The 16,093-nt window shown below is 39.8% G+C and overlaps 1 protein-coding gene across 1 annotated transcript in view; it reads right to left on the reverse strand.

Annotated features, from left to right (window-relative positions):
• The window catches only part of MYH15 (myosin heavy chain 15), a 205,282-nt gene that overhangs the window by 51,270 nt on the left and 137,919 nt on the right, over positions 1-16,093 (reverse strand). Inside the window, 1 exon segment of the mRNA XM_082393599.1 lies at positions 6,817-6,943. Within this exon segment, the coding sequence (XP_082249725.1) occupies positions 6,817-6,943 (127 nt within the window).

Genomic DNA, 16,093 nt, shown 5'->3' on the forward strand with positions numbered 1-16,093 from the left:
GATAAACCATTAGCCAGACTCATCAAGAGAAAAAGGGAGAAGACTCAAATCAATAGAATTAGAAATGAAAAAGTAGAAGTAACCACTGACACTGCAGAAATACAAAGGATCGTGAGACATTACTACAAGCAACTATATGCCAATAAAATGGACAACCTGGAAGAAATGGACAGATTCTTAGAAATGCACAACCTACCAAGACTGAACCAGGAAGAAATAGAAAATATGAACAGACCAATCACAAGCACTGAAATTGAAACTGTGATTAAAAATCTTCCATCAAACAAAAGCCCAGGCCCAGATGGCTTCACAGGTGAATTCTATCAAACATTTAGAGAAGAGCTAACACCTATCCTTCTCAAACTCTTCCAAAATATTGCAGAGGGAGGAACACTCCCCAACTCATTCTACGAGGCCACCATCACCCTGACACCAAAACCAGACAAAGATGTCACAAAGAAAGAAAACTACAGGCCAATATCACTGATGAACATAGATGCAAAAATCCTCAACAAAATACTAGCAAACAGAATCCACTAGCAAACAGAATCCAACAGCACATTAAAAGGATTATACACCATGATCAAGTGGAGTTTATTCCAGGAATGCAAGGATTCTTCAATATACGCAAATCAATCAACGTGATACATCATATTAACAAACTGAAGGAGAAAAACCATATGATCATCTCAATAGATGCAGAGAAAGCTTTTGACAAAATTCAACACCCATTTATGATAAAAGCCCTGCAGAAAGTAGGCATAGAGGGAACTTTCCTCCACATAATAAAGGCCATATATGACAAACCCACAGCCAACATTGTCCTCAATGGTGAAAAACTGAAACCATTTCCACTAAGATCAGGAACAAGACAAGGTTGCCCACTCTCACCACTATTATTCAACATAGTTTTGGAAGTGTTAGCCACAGCAATCAGAGAAGAAAAAGAAATAAAAGGAATCCAAATCGGAAAAGAAGAAGTAAATCTGTCACTGTTTGCAGATGACATGATACTATACATAGAGAATCCTAAAACTGCCACCAGAAAACTACTAGAGCTAATCAATGAATTTGGTAAAGTAGCAGGATACAAAATTAATGCACAGAAATCTCTTGCATCCCTATATACTAATGATGAAAAATCTGAAAGTGAAATTAAGAAAACACTCCCGTTTACCACTGCAACAAAAAGAATAAAATACCTAGGAATAAACCTACCTAAGGAGACAAAAGACCTGTATGCAGAAAATTATAGGACACTGATGAAATAAATTAAAGATGATACAAATAGATGGAGAGATATACCATGTTCTTGGATTGGAAGAATCACCATTGTGAAAATGACTCTACTACCCAAAGCAATCTACAGATTCAGTGCAATCCCTATCAAACTACCACTGGCATTTTTCACAGAACTAAAACAAAAAATTTCACAATTTGTATGGAGACACAAAAGACCCCGAATAGCCAAAGCAATCTTGAGAATGAAAAATGGAGCTGGAGGAATCAGGCTCCCTGACTTCAGACTATATTACAAAGCTACAGTAATCAAGACAGTTTGGTACTGGCACAAAAACAGAAATATAGATCAATGGAACAGGATAGAAAGCCCAGAGGTAAACCCACGCACATATGGTTACCTTATCTTTGATAAAGGAGGCAAGCATATACAGTGGAGAAAATACAGCCTCTTCAATAAGTGGTGCTGGGAAAATTGGACAGGTACATGTAAAAGTATGAAATTAGAACACTCCCTGACACCATACACAAAAATAAACTCAAAATGGATTAAAGACCTAAGTGTAAGGGCAGACACTATCAAACTCTTAGAGGAAAACATAGGCAGAACACTCTATGACATACATCACAGCAAGATTCTTTTTGACCCAGCTCCTAGAGAAATGGAAATAAAAACACAAATAAACAAATGGGACCTAATGAAACTTAAAAGCTTTTGCACAGCAAAGGAAACCATAAACAAGATGAAAAGACAACCCTCAGAATGGGAGAAAATATTTGCAAATGAAGCAACTGACAAAGGATTAATCTCCAAGATTTACAAACAGCTCATGCAGCTCAATAACAAGAAAACAAACAACCCAATCCAAAAATGGGCAGAAGACCTAAATAGACATTTCTCCAAAGAAGATATACAGATGGCCAACAGACATATGAAAGAATGCTCAACATCATTAATCATTAGAGAAATGCAAATCAAAACTACAATGAGGTATCATCTCACACCAGTCAGAATGGCCATCATCAAAAAATCTAGAAACAATAAATGCTGGAGAGGGTGTGGAGAATAGGGAACACTCTTGCACTGTTGGTGGGAATGTAAATTGATACAGCCACTATGGAGAACAGTATGGAGGTTCCTTAAAAAACTAAAAATAGAACTACCATACGACCCAGCAATCCCACTACTGGGCATATACCCTGAGAAAACCATAATTCAAAAAGAGTCATGTACCAAAATGTTCATTGCAGCTCTATTTACAATAGCCAGGACATGGAAGCAACCTAAGTGTCCATCATCAGATGAATGGCTAAAGAAGATGTGGCACATATATACAATGGAATATTACTCAGCCATAAAAAGAAATGAAATGGAGGTGTTTGTAATGAGGTGGATGGAGTTAGAGTCTGTCATACAGAGTGAAGTAAGTCAGAAAGAGAAAAACAAATACAGTATGCTAACACATATATATGGAATCTAAGGAAAAAAAAAAAAAAGGTCATGAAGAACCTAGTGGCAAGATGGGAATAAAGACACGAACCTACTAAAGAATGGACTTGAGGATATGGGGAGGAGGAGGGGTGAGATGTGACAGGGTGAGATAGTGTCATGGACATATATACACTACCAAATGTAAAATAGATAGCTAGTGGGAAGCAGCCGCATAGCACAGGGAGATCAGCTCAGTGCTTTGTGACCACCTAGAGGGGTGGGATAGGGAGGGTGGGAGGGAAGGAGATGCAAGAGGGAAGAGATATGGGAACATATGTATATGTATAACTGATTCACTTTGTTATAAAGCAGAAACTAACACACCATTGTAAAGCAATTATACTTCAATAAAGATGTTACAAAAAAAAAAAAGACAAACATATCACATATTTTATAGAATTAGGACCCACTTAACATGGCTTAATTGATCACATTTACTGTTGGCCTCCTTTGAAAGCAGAGTATAATCAATGGACAGGACAGGGCATGAGAAAGAAACTTTGGTGATAGTAGCAAAAAAAGCAGCAAAAATTCTGGAGCATAGACCTAGTGAGAGGAGGGGAGGTTTGGATAGGTATATACTTAAATTTTAATTCGTACAAAAGCCAAAAGGTAAAGCTAAGAATAAAGGAGGAAATAAAAGGTCCTGCATCCTAAGCAGAATTATCATCTCAGATCCACTTTCATTTCACTCACCCACCAATTTCCTCATCAAAAAAGTGAGTAGTAAATTAATGCCAATAGGTAGAGGGAGGTAGGCAAGGCCTATGAAAAAACTTGTATACAATACTACCTTCAGAGCTGAACATAAAGGTATACTCCAGCTTAGTCTCTGAACTGCACAGTCCCCATGCAGACTACATCGTAAATGGCACAGAAGATCAAATTGGGGGTTTTGTAATGAGGTCAAGTGTGATACACCCTGTCACCAGCATAAGAGTCCTACTTAGTGTCCCTGCTAGAATCCAAAACTCTTTCCTCTTCTAGATTTCCAGGTTTGTTATTTTGCCAGTTCATTTTAATTTAGCTTTGACTCTAGATTAACATCTAGAAACAGAGGTGTCCATAGGCAGAAGGACAAACGGTTTTCACTCTCGTTTTAAAGTGAGTGCCTCTGGGCATCAAGAACACATTGTTTATTTTCATTGAACTAGGAATTCTATCTTTGGGAATATACTACAAAAAATAATTCTAATTACAGACAAACAGCTAGCCACATGCTGTTCACAGCAGACAAGCAAGTTACAGGGCAAGATGAAGTAACCATTGTCCATCTACTTGATGGATTAGAAGCACTCTTATAAATGACTGAGTATTCAAGACACAAAAAAGCTCATGACAAATTGAAAAAGAAAAACCTTAAATAGATTGCCACCGTGTAAAATATAGGAAAAATATCTCACTAACAATAGTGTTTGATAGCTAAGAATAAGTCAACGGAACATTGTTCTACTTTCAATTGATCAAATGTTTGTGGATCTCCAATAAGTGGCAGGCATTGTTCCAGATGACTGACAAAAATCAGTGATCAAAACAAAGACCCCTGCCCTTGTGTAGTTTACATTCTGGCAGGTGGAGACACGACAGACTTATTTATTATGTCAAGCATGTAGCTTCTTTGAAGGTATTAAATGCTATGAAAACAGAAGCACATGGAGAAAACTGGTTGAGAGCACTCAAATGTCACCTTCCCAACAAGGCCTATCCTGACTCCCCCCAGATCTATTTGATTAACCCTCATCTTTAAGTCTTTGCTGAATTAATAGGGTGTTCTGGGCAGAAGAAATAGTCAGGGCAAGACTCTAGGGTGGGAGTGTGCATGGTATGTTCAAAACACAGCAAAAGGTCAAAGTGACAAAGGCAGAATGAGAGAAGAGAAAGTAGAAGAAGTCAGAGAGATAATGGGGTCCAAGCATCTGACCCTTGTAGGCCATTGTACAGACTATGGCTTTTACTGAGTGTAAAAAAGAGGTGTGGGTTCATATTACCCAAGGCAATCTACAGATTCAATGTGATCCCTATCAAATTACCAGTGGCATTTTTCACAGAACTAGAACAAAAAGTTTTTTAATTTGTATGGAAACACAAAAGACCCTGAATAGCCAAAACAATCTTGAGAAAGAAGAACACGGCTGGAGGAATCATGTGCCTTGACTTCAGACTATACTACAAAGCTACAGTAATCAAAACAGTATGGTACTGGCACAAAAACAGACATCTGGATCAATGAAACAGGAGAGAAAGCCCAGAAAAAAACCCACATACTACAGTCAATTAATCTATGACAAAGAAGGCAAGAATATACAATGGAGAAAAGACAGTCTCTTCAAGAAGTGGTGCTGGGAAAACTGGGCAGCTACATGTAAAAGAATGAAATTAGAACATTCTCTAACACTATACACAAAAATAAACTCAAAATTGATTAAAGACTTAAATGTAATACTGGATACTATAAAACTCCTAGAGGAAAACATAGGCAGAACACACTTTGACATAAATCACAGAAGTATCTTTTTGCATCTGTCTCCTAGGGTAAAGGAAATAAAAACAAAAATAAATTAACGGGACTTAATTAAACTTAAAAGCTTTTGCACAGCAAAGGAATCCAGAAACAAAGGAAAAAGACAACTCTCAGAATGGGAGAAAATATTTGCAAACAATGTGGCCCACAAGGTATTAATTTCCAAAATATATAAACAGCTCATACAGCTTAATATCAAAAAAACAAACAACCCAAACAAAAAATGGGCAGAAGACCTAAATAGACATTTCTCCAAAGAAGACATACAGATGGCCAACAGGCACATGAAAAGATGCTCAGTTTCACTAATTATTAGAGAAATGCAAATCAAAACTACAATGAGGTATCACGTCACATCAGTCAGAACTGTCATCATCAAAAAGTCGACAAACAATTAATGCTGGAGAGGGTATGGAGAAAAGGGAACCCTCCTACACTGTTGGTGGGAATGTAAACTGGTGCAGCCACTATGGAGAACAGTATGGAGGTGACTGAAAAACTAAAAAAAGAATTACCATATGATCCAGCAATCCCACTCCTGGCCATATATCTAGAGAAAACCAACGTTCATAGCAGCACTATTTACAATAGCCAAGACATGGAAACAACCTAAATGTCGATCCACAAATGAATGGGTAAAGAAGCTGTGATGTGTGTGTATATATATATGTGTATACACAATGGAATATTACTCGGCCATAAAAAAGAATGAAATAATGCCATTTGCAGCAACATGTATGGACCTAGAGATTATAATATTAAGTGAAGTAAGTCAGAGAGAGAAAGACAAATATCATATGATATCACTTATGTGTGGAATTTTTAAAAAATGATACAAATGAACTTATTTACAAAACAAATAGTAGACTCACAGACATAGAAAACATAGAAAACAAACTTATGGTTACCAAAGGGGATAGCAGGGATGGGGGAGGGACATAAATTAGGAGTTTGGGATTAACATACACACACTACTATATATAAAATAGGTAAACAACAAGGACCTACTGTATAGCACAGGGAACTATACTCAGTATTTTGTAATAACCTACCATGCAAAAGAATCTGAAAAAGAATACATATATATGTATAACCGAATCACTTTGTTGTACACTTGAAACCAACACAACATTGTAAATTACCTATACTTCAATTAAAAAAATAAATTTAAATAAATTTAAATATAAAAAAAGAGGTGTGGGCTCATTATTGAAAATGAGGAAAAATGCCTATTTCAATGAGGTAGATGTGATAAAGAGGCATGTTTATAGACTGTGTGGACAGCCCCTACCATCCTTTGATCTTGAAACTTGCTCCAGTCAACTGCATATTGCATTTCCCCTTCATGGAAGAGACCTGGGCGGGGACTCCCAAGGTGGTACAGAGGTGATCCTTCCCAGACAAGAGCATGTCTGTGGACAAGGTAACATCAAGGGCCTCATTTGTCCCCTAGAATTTTTAAGTGCCCACTCAGGCTCAATAACTGTTTCACCATTTCAGTGGTCTCTCTACCAGTCTGCTGGATTGAGACTCATAAGTGAAGCAGCACTGAAAGTTTACTTACCATTTTCACTCTGTAGCATTGTTTTCTGTGCTGTCAGATCATTTGCCAACTGAGTCACTTCATCTAGTTTTGCATTTGCTTCATTCAAGTGCTCCTCATACAGACTACAGATCTTCTCAGCATTACCCTACAAGTTGAGAAGGAAAGATTGGACATGGTTTATAGAGACCATGCTGAATTAGCTGCATAAGGAAGGAGGGGAGGGGTGGTTCCCGGGACCCTTGTGCTCTCCTCTGCCCTGAAAGCCACAGCCAGCATGGGGAAACCATGTCTTCTAATTTAGGAAAGCACAATACACTCAGGGTCTGGGCCCCTCAGAGGCCCAAACTTTTCAGATTATAGGTATTAATGGAGAAACGACTCTTCGGGTATTGGGGACCCTCTCTAGCATTCATTGCTTTTCTGAAGAAGAAAACGTGTCAGTGATGAAGTACATAATCACTTCCTGACATTGTATTATATATTTAACCATCTTTCTTTCCTGCTAGAATATGTTTCATGAGGGTAGAGATTCCATCTAATCACAGATTATACCCCCAGTGCCTTGAATAGTGTCTAGCACATATTAGGAGCTCAGTTAACAAGGGGGTAGGCTCAGAGGGAAGGGAAAGGAAAGATGGGAAGAGGTGGAGGAGGAAGGAAGGAAATCCAAAGGGCTGACCAAGAAGGATAGGAGAAAGCAGATAGATCTGAGCTGCAGTAGCACAATAACAGAAATTTAAACTGTCAAAACAACTGGACCCTCCCAATCACAAAGGCTGCAGGTTCCTGATTACCCTGTTGAGTTAACATTTCAATCCCACACTCTAACTTCTCAGAATTGGTTGTTCATGTTTGAAGAAATGGATATGGCATGTGGCCTTTGCACTTCTACCTGGTTTAAGTAACCAATCCAGTCATCAGACTGTTGCCACACTCTGGAAACTAATGCCAATGACTATGAAACCCAATATTTTCAGGACGAAGAGCTGCCAAATGTAAGATGGTGCTATCCTCTTTACCTAGCTATAATTTGCATTCTCATTATTAATATGGTCAGAAGTCATAAAATGACACTGGTGGTACTATAGAACCACAGTTCTGGAGATTTCACATAGCTGTTTTTGTGTTTTGTTCTTTACATGTTTTAAATCACAATTCATAAAACAGCCCCATGAGACTTTCGTCTCTATAAAGAAATAGTACTATGGAAAAAGAAGGAAGAGGAGGAGGAGGGGGCGGGGAAGAAGGAGGAGGGGAAGAAGGGGGAGGGATAACAACAACAAAGAAAGGATCACACCAATGGCATTCCAAAAAAATAGTGAAAACTGTGAAATCTGGTAGTGAGTCTAATAGTTTCAATGTTAAACTAATTTTTATGATATAGCAATGGCCAAGGACCAAAAACATTTCAAAGATGACACCAGGTTTGGTCCTCTGGGAAACTTCTGAATCAGCAAATATTGGACCTCTTCTGCTGGAGCCTATGCTCTGTTGAAGATTGTTCTCTTTAAGCTTACCCTAATGACTATTTTAAAATCTTTATGAAAGACTCCTAGATTACATCTCATATTCCCAAGGCCAAGTGTAGTGCTTGACACAAAATAGGCACTTAATAAATGTCTAGGACACTCAAATTACTGCAGACTTTAGTGAGAGGTTGGCCAACATACCCACCACAGTTTACTTAGAAGTCACCTTCAAGCTTTCCTTATAAACCCCAACCCCCAAATTTGTTTTTTTTTTTTTTTTTAACTGACTTGGGATATTATCCACTGATTAGCAAACAAGGGAAGAGGCAAATCAGGTGCCTGCCCATTTGGAAGCTGACAAGGAACAGTTCTATTCTCAGATGTTCCGTAGCACACCCACGCTTGGTGGTGGTTATGAAACCAGACCTGGCAAAGATTCAATGATCAGCTCTCTCTACAATGCCATCAGCATCATGTAGTTTAGAGCACTGATGTCAAATGCCAGCCACACTCAATTACCCACATTCTCCACTTGCTACTATAAGCTATAGTAGTGACACAGGTAACAGTTTTTAGATAATCTGTAATTTCTAATATTTCGAACGTTGAATATGTTTGCTCCCACTTCTGAAAGTAATTTGATAGTCAAAGTTGGCACACTTGCTGTTTTCCTCACAATATTCCTCAAGAACTCAGATTGCCTCTGTTTTATAAATGAGAAAACAGAGTTAGAGAGGCTAAATACCTTGCCCAAATTCACACAGGTAGTATGCATTGGGTTTAGGATTTGAACTGATAATTGCCTGTGCAGACGCAAAAAAAAAAAAGTCAGGCACTAGATACTAGATTCCTAAGCATCCATTGTATGACATAACAACAAAGGAAATGTTAAGGATTAATTGACTTAACGTCCCAGTTTGCTCAGATTGTCATGAATCCTGGGTCCCAGAAGAAACTGGATAAAAATATGATGACTCTGTGAACCATCTTTATTTTATGTTCTCTCCAATAATAAATGACCCATGAACTGGGGCCAAGAAGAACACAGCCAGATGGGAGAAATGCCAGTTCTGCTTGTGGCCATGAGTGTGCTCTGCTACACACCTGTTTGCTGAGGGTAAAAGAATACAGATCTCTATAAGACAACTTGGTCAGTGTTGTGGATATGGCAAGCAAAGGAACCAGAGAATCCCCAGTTTTCAAGAGAAGCCAGCTGTGCACATCTGCAGAGTAGGCAGCCGCTGGGCACACAGGAAAGACACTTGCCCTTAGGCACCGCTTCAGATGGTAGTTATCCATGGGCATTGTTTACACTGGTATAGTGTTTTCAATTGAAAAAGTATTTCCCTAAGCAGGATCTGCAAAAGACAATGAGATTGTTCATCTAAAGGTGGCCTGTACAGGGATATAACATTCAAAGGGGTGGTACCTTCAAAAGAACTTCAAGTTTAAGCCTAAAGATAGACACTAAATTTTGATACCAAGAAGGAAAAGGTTAATGAAATAATGCACACTCATCCTAAAGCTGGCTCTTAAAATGATGCATAAAAATGCTGCCTCCTAGAAATTCAGGAACCAATGGGAATTCAAAATAATCAAGATAATTGTGAGATTGCCTATAACTTCTAAATTGCCCTGGGCCTCTCTGTCAGCCTAATATACTTTCAAAAATGCTTCAGTTTCCACTGTACCACTGAGTATTGGCATTTCTGGCATTATAAGTCAAGAAAAGATGAAGTAAACAATTCAGGATAAAGTTCAGCATAATGTGTATGCCTATGAGGGTGAACAGAATCACTTTATCCCACCAACAAATATGTAAGGCAGAATGCAGTCACCCACAGATATACACAGGATTTGGAGCTGAGGCCCAGCTCTGCCATATAATTTTTGTGACCCTGGACGAATTGTTAAACCTATGAGCCACAGAATTCCCAAGAGGCATATGTAACAGATTAATGCTAGTAACTGAGTGTACAGATTACGGAAAGCATGTAGTAAACGTGAGTAAAATAAGACCTAGTTTCTGCCTTAGAGATGTCTTCTATTGAAGCAAAGTGAAAAGACCATACAATGCAGCAGTAAAGGGGGACACCAGAAGTGCTAAAAGAATTAAGAAACAGATAAAATCTTAATAAGGAAGTTGAACTTGAGCATTCCAGGGAGACGGTTTAGTTGGAAAAGGCATATTGGTAGGAAAGTGGATATCTGGCTGAAATAGAGGGTCCAGGAAACAAAGTACCAGAATCTAAAACAGGCAGGGCAAGTGGAGTCAGATCACAGGCCACAGGATACCTTGAAGGGCACAAGTTTGGAGTTCACTTTGAAGCAGGGACATGATTCAATAAAGCCATCTCTCGAAATATTCATACAGATACTATTTAAAATAGATTGGAAAAAAAGACTAAAAGCAAAAAAAGATAATTTAGAAAACCACTGCAATAGTCCAGTTAAAAGATAATGAAAGTCATACATGTGAGTGGGAATGGAATGAAAAATTGCAAGACAGTGCAAAATTGACCTGCTGTAATAATTGATGGGAAAGCCACGAACAGAGAGGAAACAAATAATCAATTCTAGGCTTAGAGTCTGGGTGACGGAAGAAACAGGGTGTTGCTGGTAACAAAAATGTCCACAGGAAATATGTCAGCTTCAGGAGAAGGGGATAAGTTTGGTTTTAGACATGCTAATTTGAGGAAAGGTAGACATTACTGAATTTTGAAAGAACCAATTAAGAAAATACTTTTAAGAGAGACCTTCAAGATGGTGGAGGAGTAAGACGTAGAGATCACCTTCCTCCCCACAAATACATCAGAAATACAGCTACATGTGGAACGACCCCTACAGAACACCTACTGAACGCTGGCAGAAGACCTCAGAATTCCCAAAAGGCAAGAAACTCCCCACGTACCTGGGTAGGGTAAAAGAAAAAAGAAATAACAGGGACAAAAGAATAGGGACGGGACCTGCACCAGTGGGAGGGAGCTGTGAAGCAGGAAAGGTTTCCACACACTAGGAGCCCCTTCGTGGGCAGAGACTGCGGGTGGCGGAGGGGGGGAGCTTCGGAGCCACGGAGGAGAGCACAGCCACAGGGGTGCGGAGGGCAAAGAGGAGAGACTTCCGCACAGAGGATCGGCGCCGAGCAGCACTCACCAGCCCGAGAGGCTTGTCTGCTCAGCCGCAGGGGCGGGCGGGACTGGGAGCTGAGGCTCGGGTTTCGGAGGTCGGATCCCAGGGAGAGGACTGAGGTTGGCGGCGTGAACACAGCCTGAAGGGTTTAGTGCACCACAGCTAGCCGGGAGGGAGTCCGGGAAAAGGTCTGCAGCTGCCGAAGAGGCAAAAGACTTTTTCTTCCCTCTTTGTTTCCTGGTGCGCAAGGAGAGGGGATTAAGAGAGCCACTTAAAAGAGCTCCAGGGGCTTCCCTGGTGGCACAGTGGTTGAGAATCTGCCTGCCAATGCAGGGGACATGGGTTTGAGCCCTGGTCTGGGAAGATCCCATATGGCGCTGAGCGACTAGGCCCGTGAGCCTTTAAAAAAAAGAAAAAAAAGAAGAAAAAAAAGAGCTCCAGAGACGGGTGCGAGCCGCGGTTATCAGCGTGGATCCCAGAGACGGGCATGAGACGCTAAGGCTGCTGCTGCGGCCACCAAAAATCCTGTGTGCGAGCACAGGTCACTCTCCACACCACCCCTCCCGGGAGCCCGTGCAGCCCACCACTGCCAGGGTCCCGTGATCCAGGGACAACTTCCCCGGGAGAACGCACGGCGCCTCAGGCTGGTGCAACGTCTCGCCGGCCTCTGCCGCCGAAGGCTCGCCCCTCATTCCACACTCTGCCCTCCCCGCAGCCTGAGTGAGCCAGAGACCCCGAATCAGCTGCTCCTTTAACCCCGTCCTGTCTGGGCTGGGAACAGATGCCCTCAGGCAACCTACATGCAGAGGCGGGTCCAAATCCAAAGCTGAACCTCAGGAGCTGTGCGAACAAAGAAGGGAAAGGGAAATCTCTCCCAGCAGCCTCGGGAGCAGCGGATTAAATCTCCACAATCAACTTGATGCACCCTGCATCTGTGGAATACCTGAATAGACAACGAATCATCCCAAAATTGAGGTGGTGGGCTTTGGGAGCAACTGTAGACTTGGGGTTTGCTGTATGCGACTGACTGGTTTCTGGTTTTATGTTTATCTTAGTTTAGTATTTAGAGTTTATTATCATTGGTAGATTTGTTTATTGATTTGGTTGCTCTCTTCCTTTTATTTTTTAACATAAGATATATATATTTTTTTCCTTTTTCTCTTTTTGTGAGTGTGTATGTGTATGCTTCCTTGTGTGATTTTGTCTGTATAGCTTTGCTGTTAACATTTGTCCTAGGGTTCTGTCTGTCCATTTTTTGTTGTTGTTTTTTTTTGTTTTTTTAATATAGTTTTTAGCACTTGTTACCATTGGTGGATTTGTTTTTTGGTTTTCTTGCTCTCTTCCTTCTTTCTTTATTCTTTTTTTTTAAAACTTTAATTTTTTTGTTTTTAATTTTTTTTTAGGTTTTATTTTAATAACTAATTCTTTTTATTTATATTTTTTCTTTCTTTCTTTTTTCTCTTTTCTTCTGAGCCATGTGGCTGACAGGGTCCTGGTGCTCTGGCCGGGTGTCAGGCCTGTGCCTCTGAGGTGGTAGAGCTGAGTTCAGGACATTGGTCCACCAGAGACCTCCTGGCTCCACGTAATATCAAATGGTGAAAGCTCTCCCAGAGACCCCCACCTCAACGCTAAGACCCAGCTCTAGTCAACAACCATCAAGCTACAGTGCTGGACACCCTATGCCAAACAACTAGCAAGACAGGAACACAACCCCACCCATTAGCAGAGAGGCTGCCTAAAATCATAATAAGGTCACAGACACCCCAAAACACACCACCAGACGTGGACCTGCCCACCAGAAAGACAAGACTCAGCCTCATCCACCAGAACACAGGCACCAGTCCCCTCCACCAGGAAGCCTACACAACACACTGAATCAACCTTACCCATTGGGGGCAGACACCAAAAACAATGGGAACTACGAACCTGCAGCCTGTGAAAAGGAGACCCCAAACACAGTAAGTTAAGCAAAATGAGAAGACAGAGAAACACACAGCAGATGAAGGAGCAATGTAAAAACCCACCAGACCAAACAAATGAAGAGGAAATAGGCAGTCTACCTGAAAAAGAATTCAGAGTAGTGATAGTAAAGATGATCCAAAATCTTGGAAATAGAATGGAGAAAACACAAGAAACGTTTAACAAGGACCTAGAAGAAATAAAGAGCAAACAAACAATGATGAATATTATTGAATAAATGAAGTTAAAAATTCTCTAGAAGGAATCAATAGCAGAATAACTGAGGCAGAAGAATGGATAAGTGACCTGGAAGATAAAATAGTGGAAATAACTACTGCAGAGCAGAATAAAGAAAAAAGAATGAAAAGAATTGAGGACAGTCTTAGAGACCTCTGGGACAACATTAAATGCACCAACATTCGAATTATAGGGGTCCCAGAAGAAGAGAAAAAGAAAGGGACTGAGAAAATATTTGAAGAGGTTAGAGTTGAAAACTTCCCTAATATGGTAAAGGAAATACTCAATCAAGTCCAGGAAGCACAGAGAGTCCCATACAGGATAAATCCAAGGAGAAACACGCCAAGACACATATTAATCAAACTTTCAAAAATTAAATACAAAGAAAAAATATTAAAAGCAGCAAGGGAAAAGCAACAAATAACATAAAAGGGAATCCCCATAAGGTTAACAGCTGATCTTTCAGGAGAAACTCTGCAAGCCAGAAGGGAGGGGCAGGACATACTTAAAGTGATGAAAGGGAAAAAACAACAACAAAGACTACTCTAGGGCTTCCCTGGTGGTGCAGTGGTTGAGAATCCGTCTGCCAATGCAGGGGACACGGGTTCGAGCCCTGGGCTGGGAAGATCCCAAATGCCGCGGAGCAACTGGGCCCGTGAGCCACAATGACTGAGCCTGCGCATCTGGAGCCTGTGCTCCTCAACAAGAGAGGCCACAATAGTGAGAGGCCCGCACACCACGATGAAGAGTGGCCCCCGTTCGCCACAACTAGAGAAAGCCCTCGCACAGAAACGAAGACCCAACACAGCCAAAAATAAATAAATTAATTAAAAAAAAAAAAAAGGATTACTCTACCCAGCAAGGATCTCATTCAGATTTGACAGAGAAATTAAAACCTTTACAGACAAAGGAAAGTTAAGAGAATTCAGCACCACCAAACCAGCTTTAAAACAAATGCTAAGGGAACTTCTCTAGGTGGAGCAACACAACAGAAGAAAAAGACCTACAATAACAAACCCAAAACAATTAAGAAAATGGTAATAAGAAAATACATATCAATAATTACCTTAAATGTAAATGGATTAAATGCCCCAACCAAAAGACACAGACTGGCAGAATGGATACAAAAACAAGGCCCATATATATGTTGTCTACAAGAGACCCATTTCAGACCTATGGACACATACAGACTAAAACTCAGGGGATGGAAAAAGATATTCCATGCAAATGGAAATCAAAAGAAAGCTGGAGTAGCAATTCTCATATCAGACAAAATAGACTTTAAAACAAAGGCTATTACGAGAGACAAAGAAGGACACTATATAATAATCAATGGATCAATCCAAGAAGAAGATAAACAATTGTAAATATTTATGCACCCAACATAGGAGCATCTCAATACATAAGGCAAATGCTAACAGCCACAAAAGGGGAAATCGACAGTAACACAATCATAGTAGGGGACATTAACACCCCACTTTCACCAATGGACAAATCATCCCAAATGAAAATAAAAAAGGAAACACAAGCTTGAAGTGATACATTAAACAAGATGGACGTAATTGATAGTTAAAGGACATTCCATCCAAAGCAACAGAATGCACTTTCTTCTCAAGTGCTCATGGAACATTCTCCAGGATATATCATATCTTGGGTCACAAATCAAGCCTTGGTAAATTTAAGAAAATTGAAATCATATCAAGTATCTTTTCTGACCACAATGCTATGAGACTAGATATCAATTACAGGAAAAAATATGTAAAAAATACAAACACATGGAGGCTAAACAATACACAACTTAATAACCAGGATATCACTGAAGAAATCAAAGAGGAAATCAAAAAATACCTAGAAACAAATGACAATGAAAACATGACGACCCAAAACCTATGGGATTCAGCAAAAGCAGTTCTAAAAGAGAAGTTTATAGCAATACAATCCTACCTCAAGAAACAAGAAACATCTCAAATAAACAACCTAACCTTACACCTAAACAATTAGAGAAAGAAGAACGAAAAATCCCCAAAGTTAGCAGAAGGAAAGAAATCATAAAGTTCAGGTCAGAAATAAATGAAAAAGAAATGAAGGAAATGATAGCAAAGATCAATAAAACTAAAAGCTGGCTCTTTGAGAAGATAAACAAAATTGGTAAACCATTAGCCAGACTCATCAAGAAAAAAAGGGAGAAGACTCAAATCAATAGAATTAGAAATGAAAAAGGAGAAGTAACAACTGACACTGAAGAAATACAAAGAATCATGAGAGATTACTACAAGCATCTATATGCCAACAAAATGGACAACCTGGAAGAAATGGAGAAATTCTTAGGAAAGCACAATCTTCCGAGACTGAACTAGGAAGAAATAGAAAATATAAACAGACCAATCACAAGGACTGAAATTGAGACTGTTATTAAAAATCTTCCAACAAACAAAAGCCCAGGACCAGATGGCTTCACAGGTGAATTCTACCAAACATTTAGAGAAGAGCTAACACCTATC

The sequence above is a fragment of the Balaenoptera borealis genome, assembly GCF_965194805.1.
Source record: "Balaenoptera borealis genome assembly, chromosome: 5".
NCBI lineage: Eukaryota > Metazoa > Chordata > Mammalia > Artiodactyla > Balaenopteridae > Balaenoptera > Balaenoptera borealis.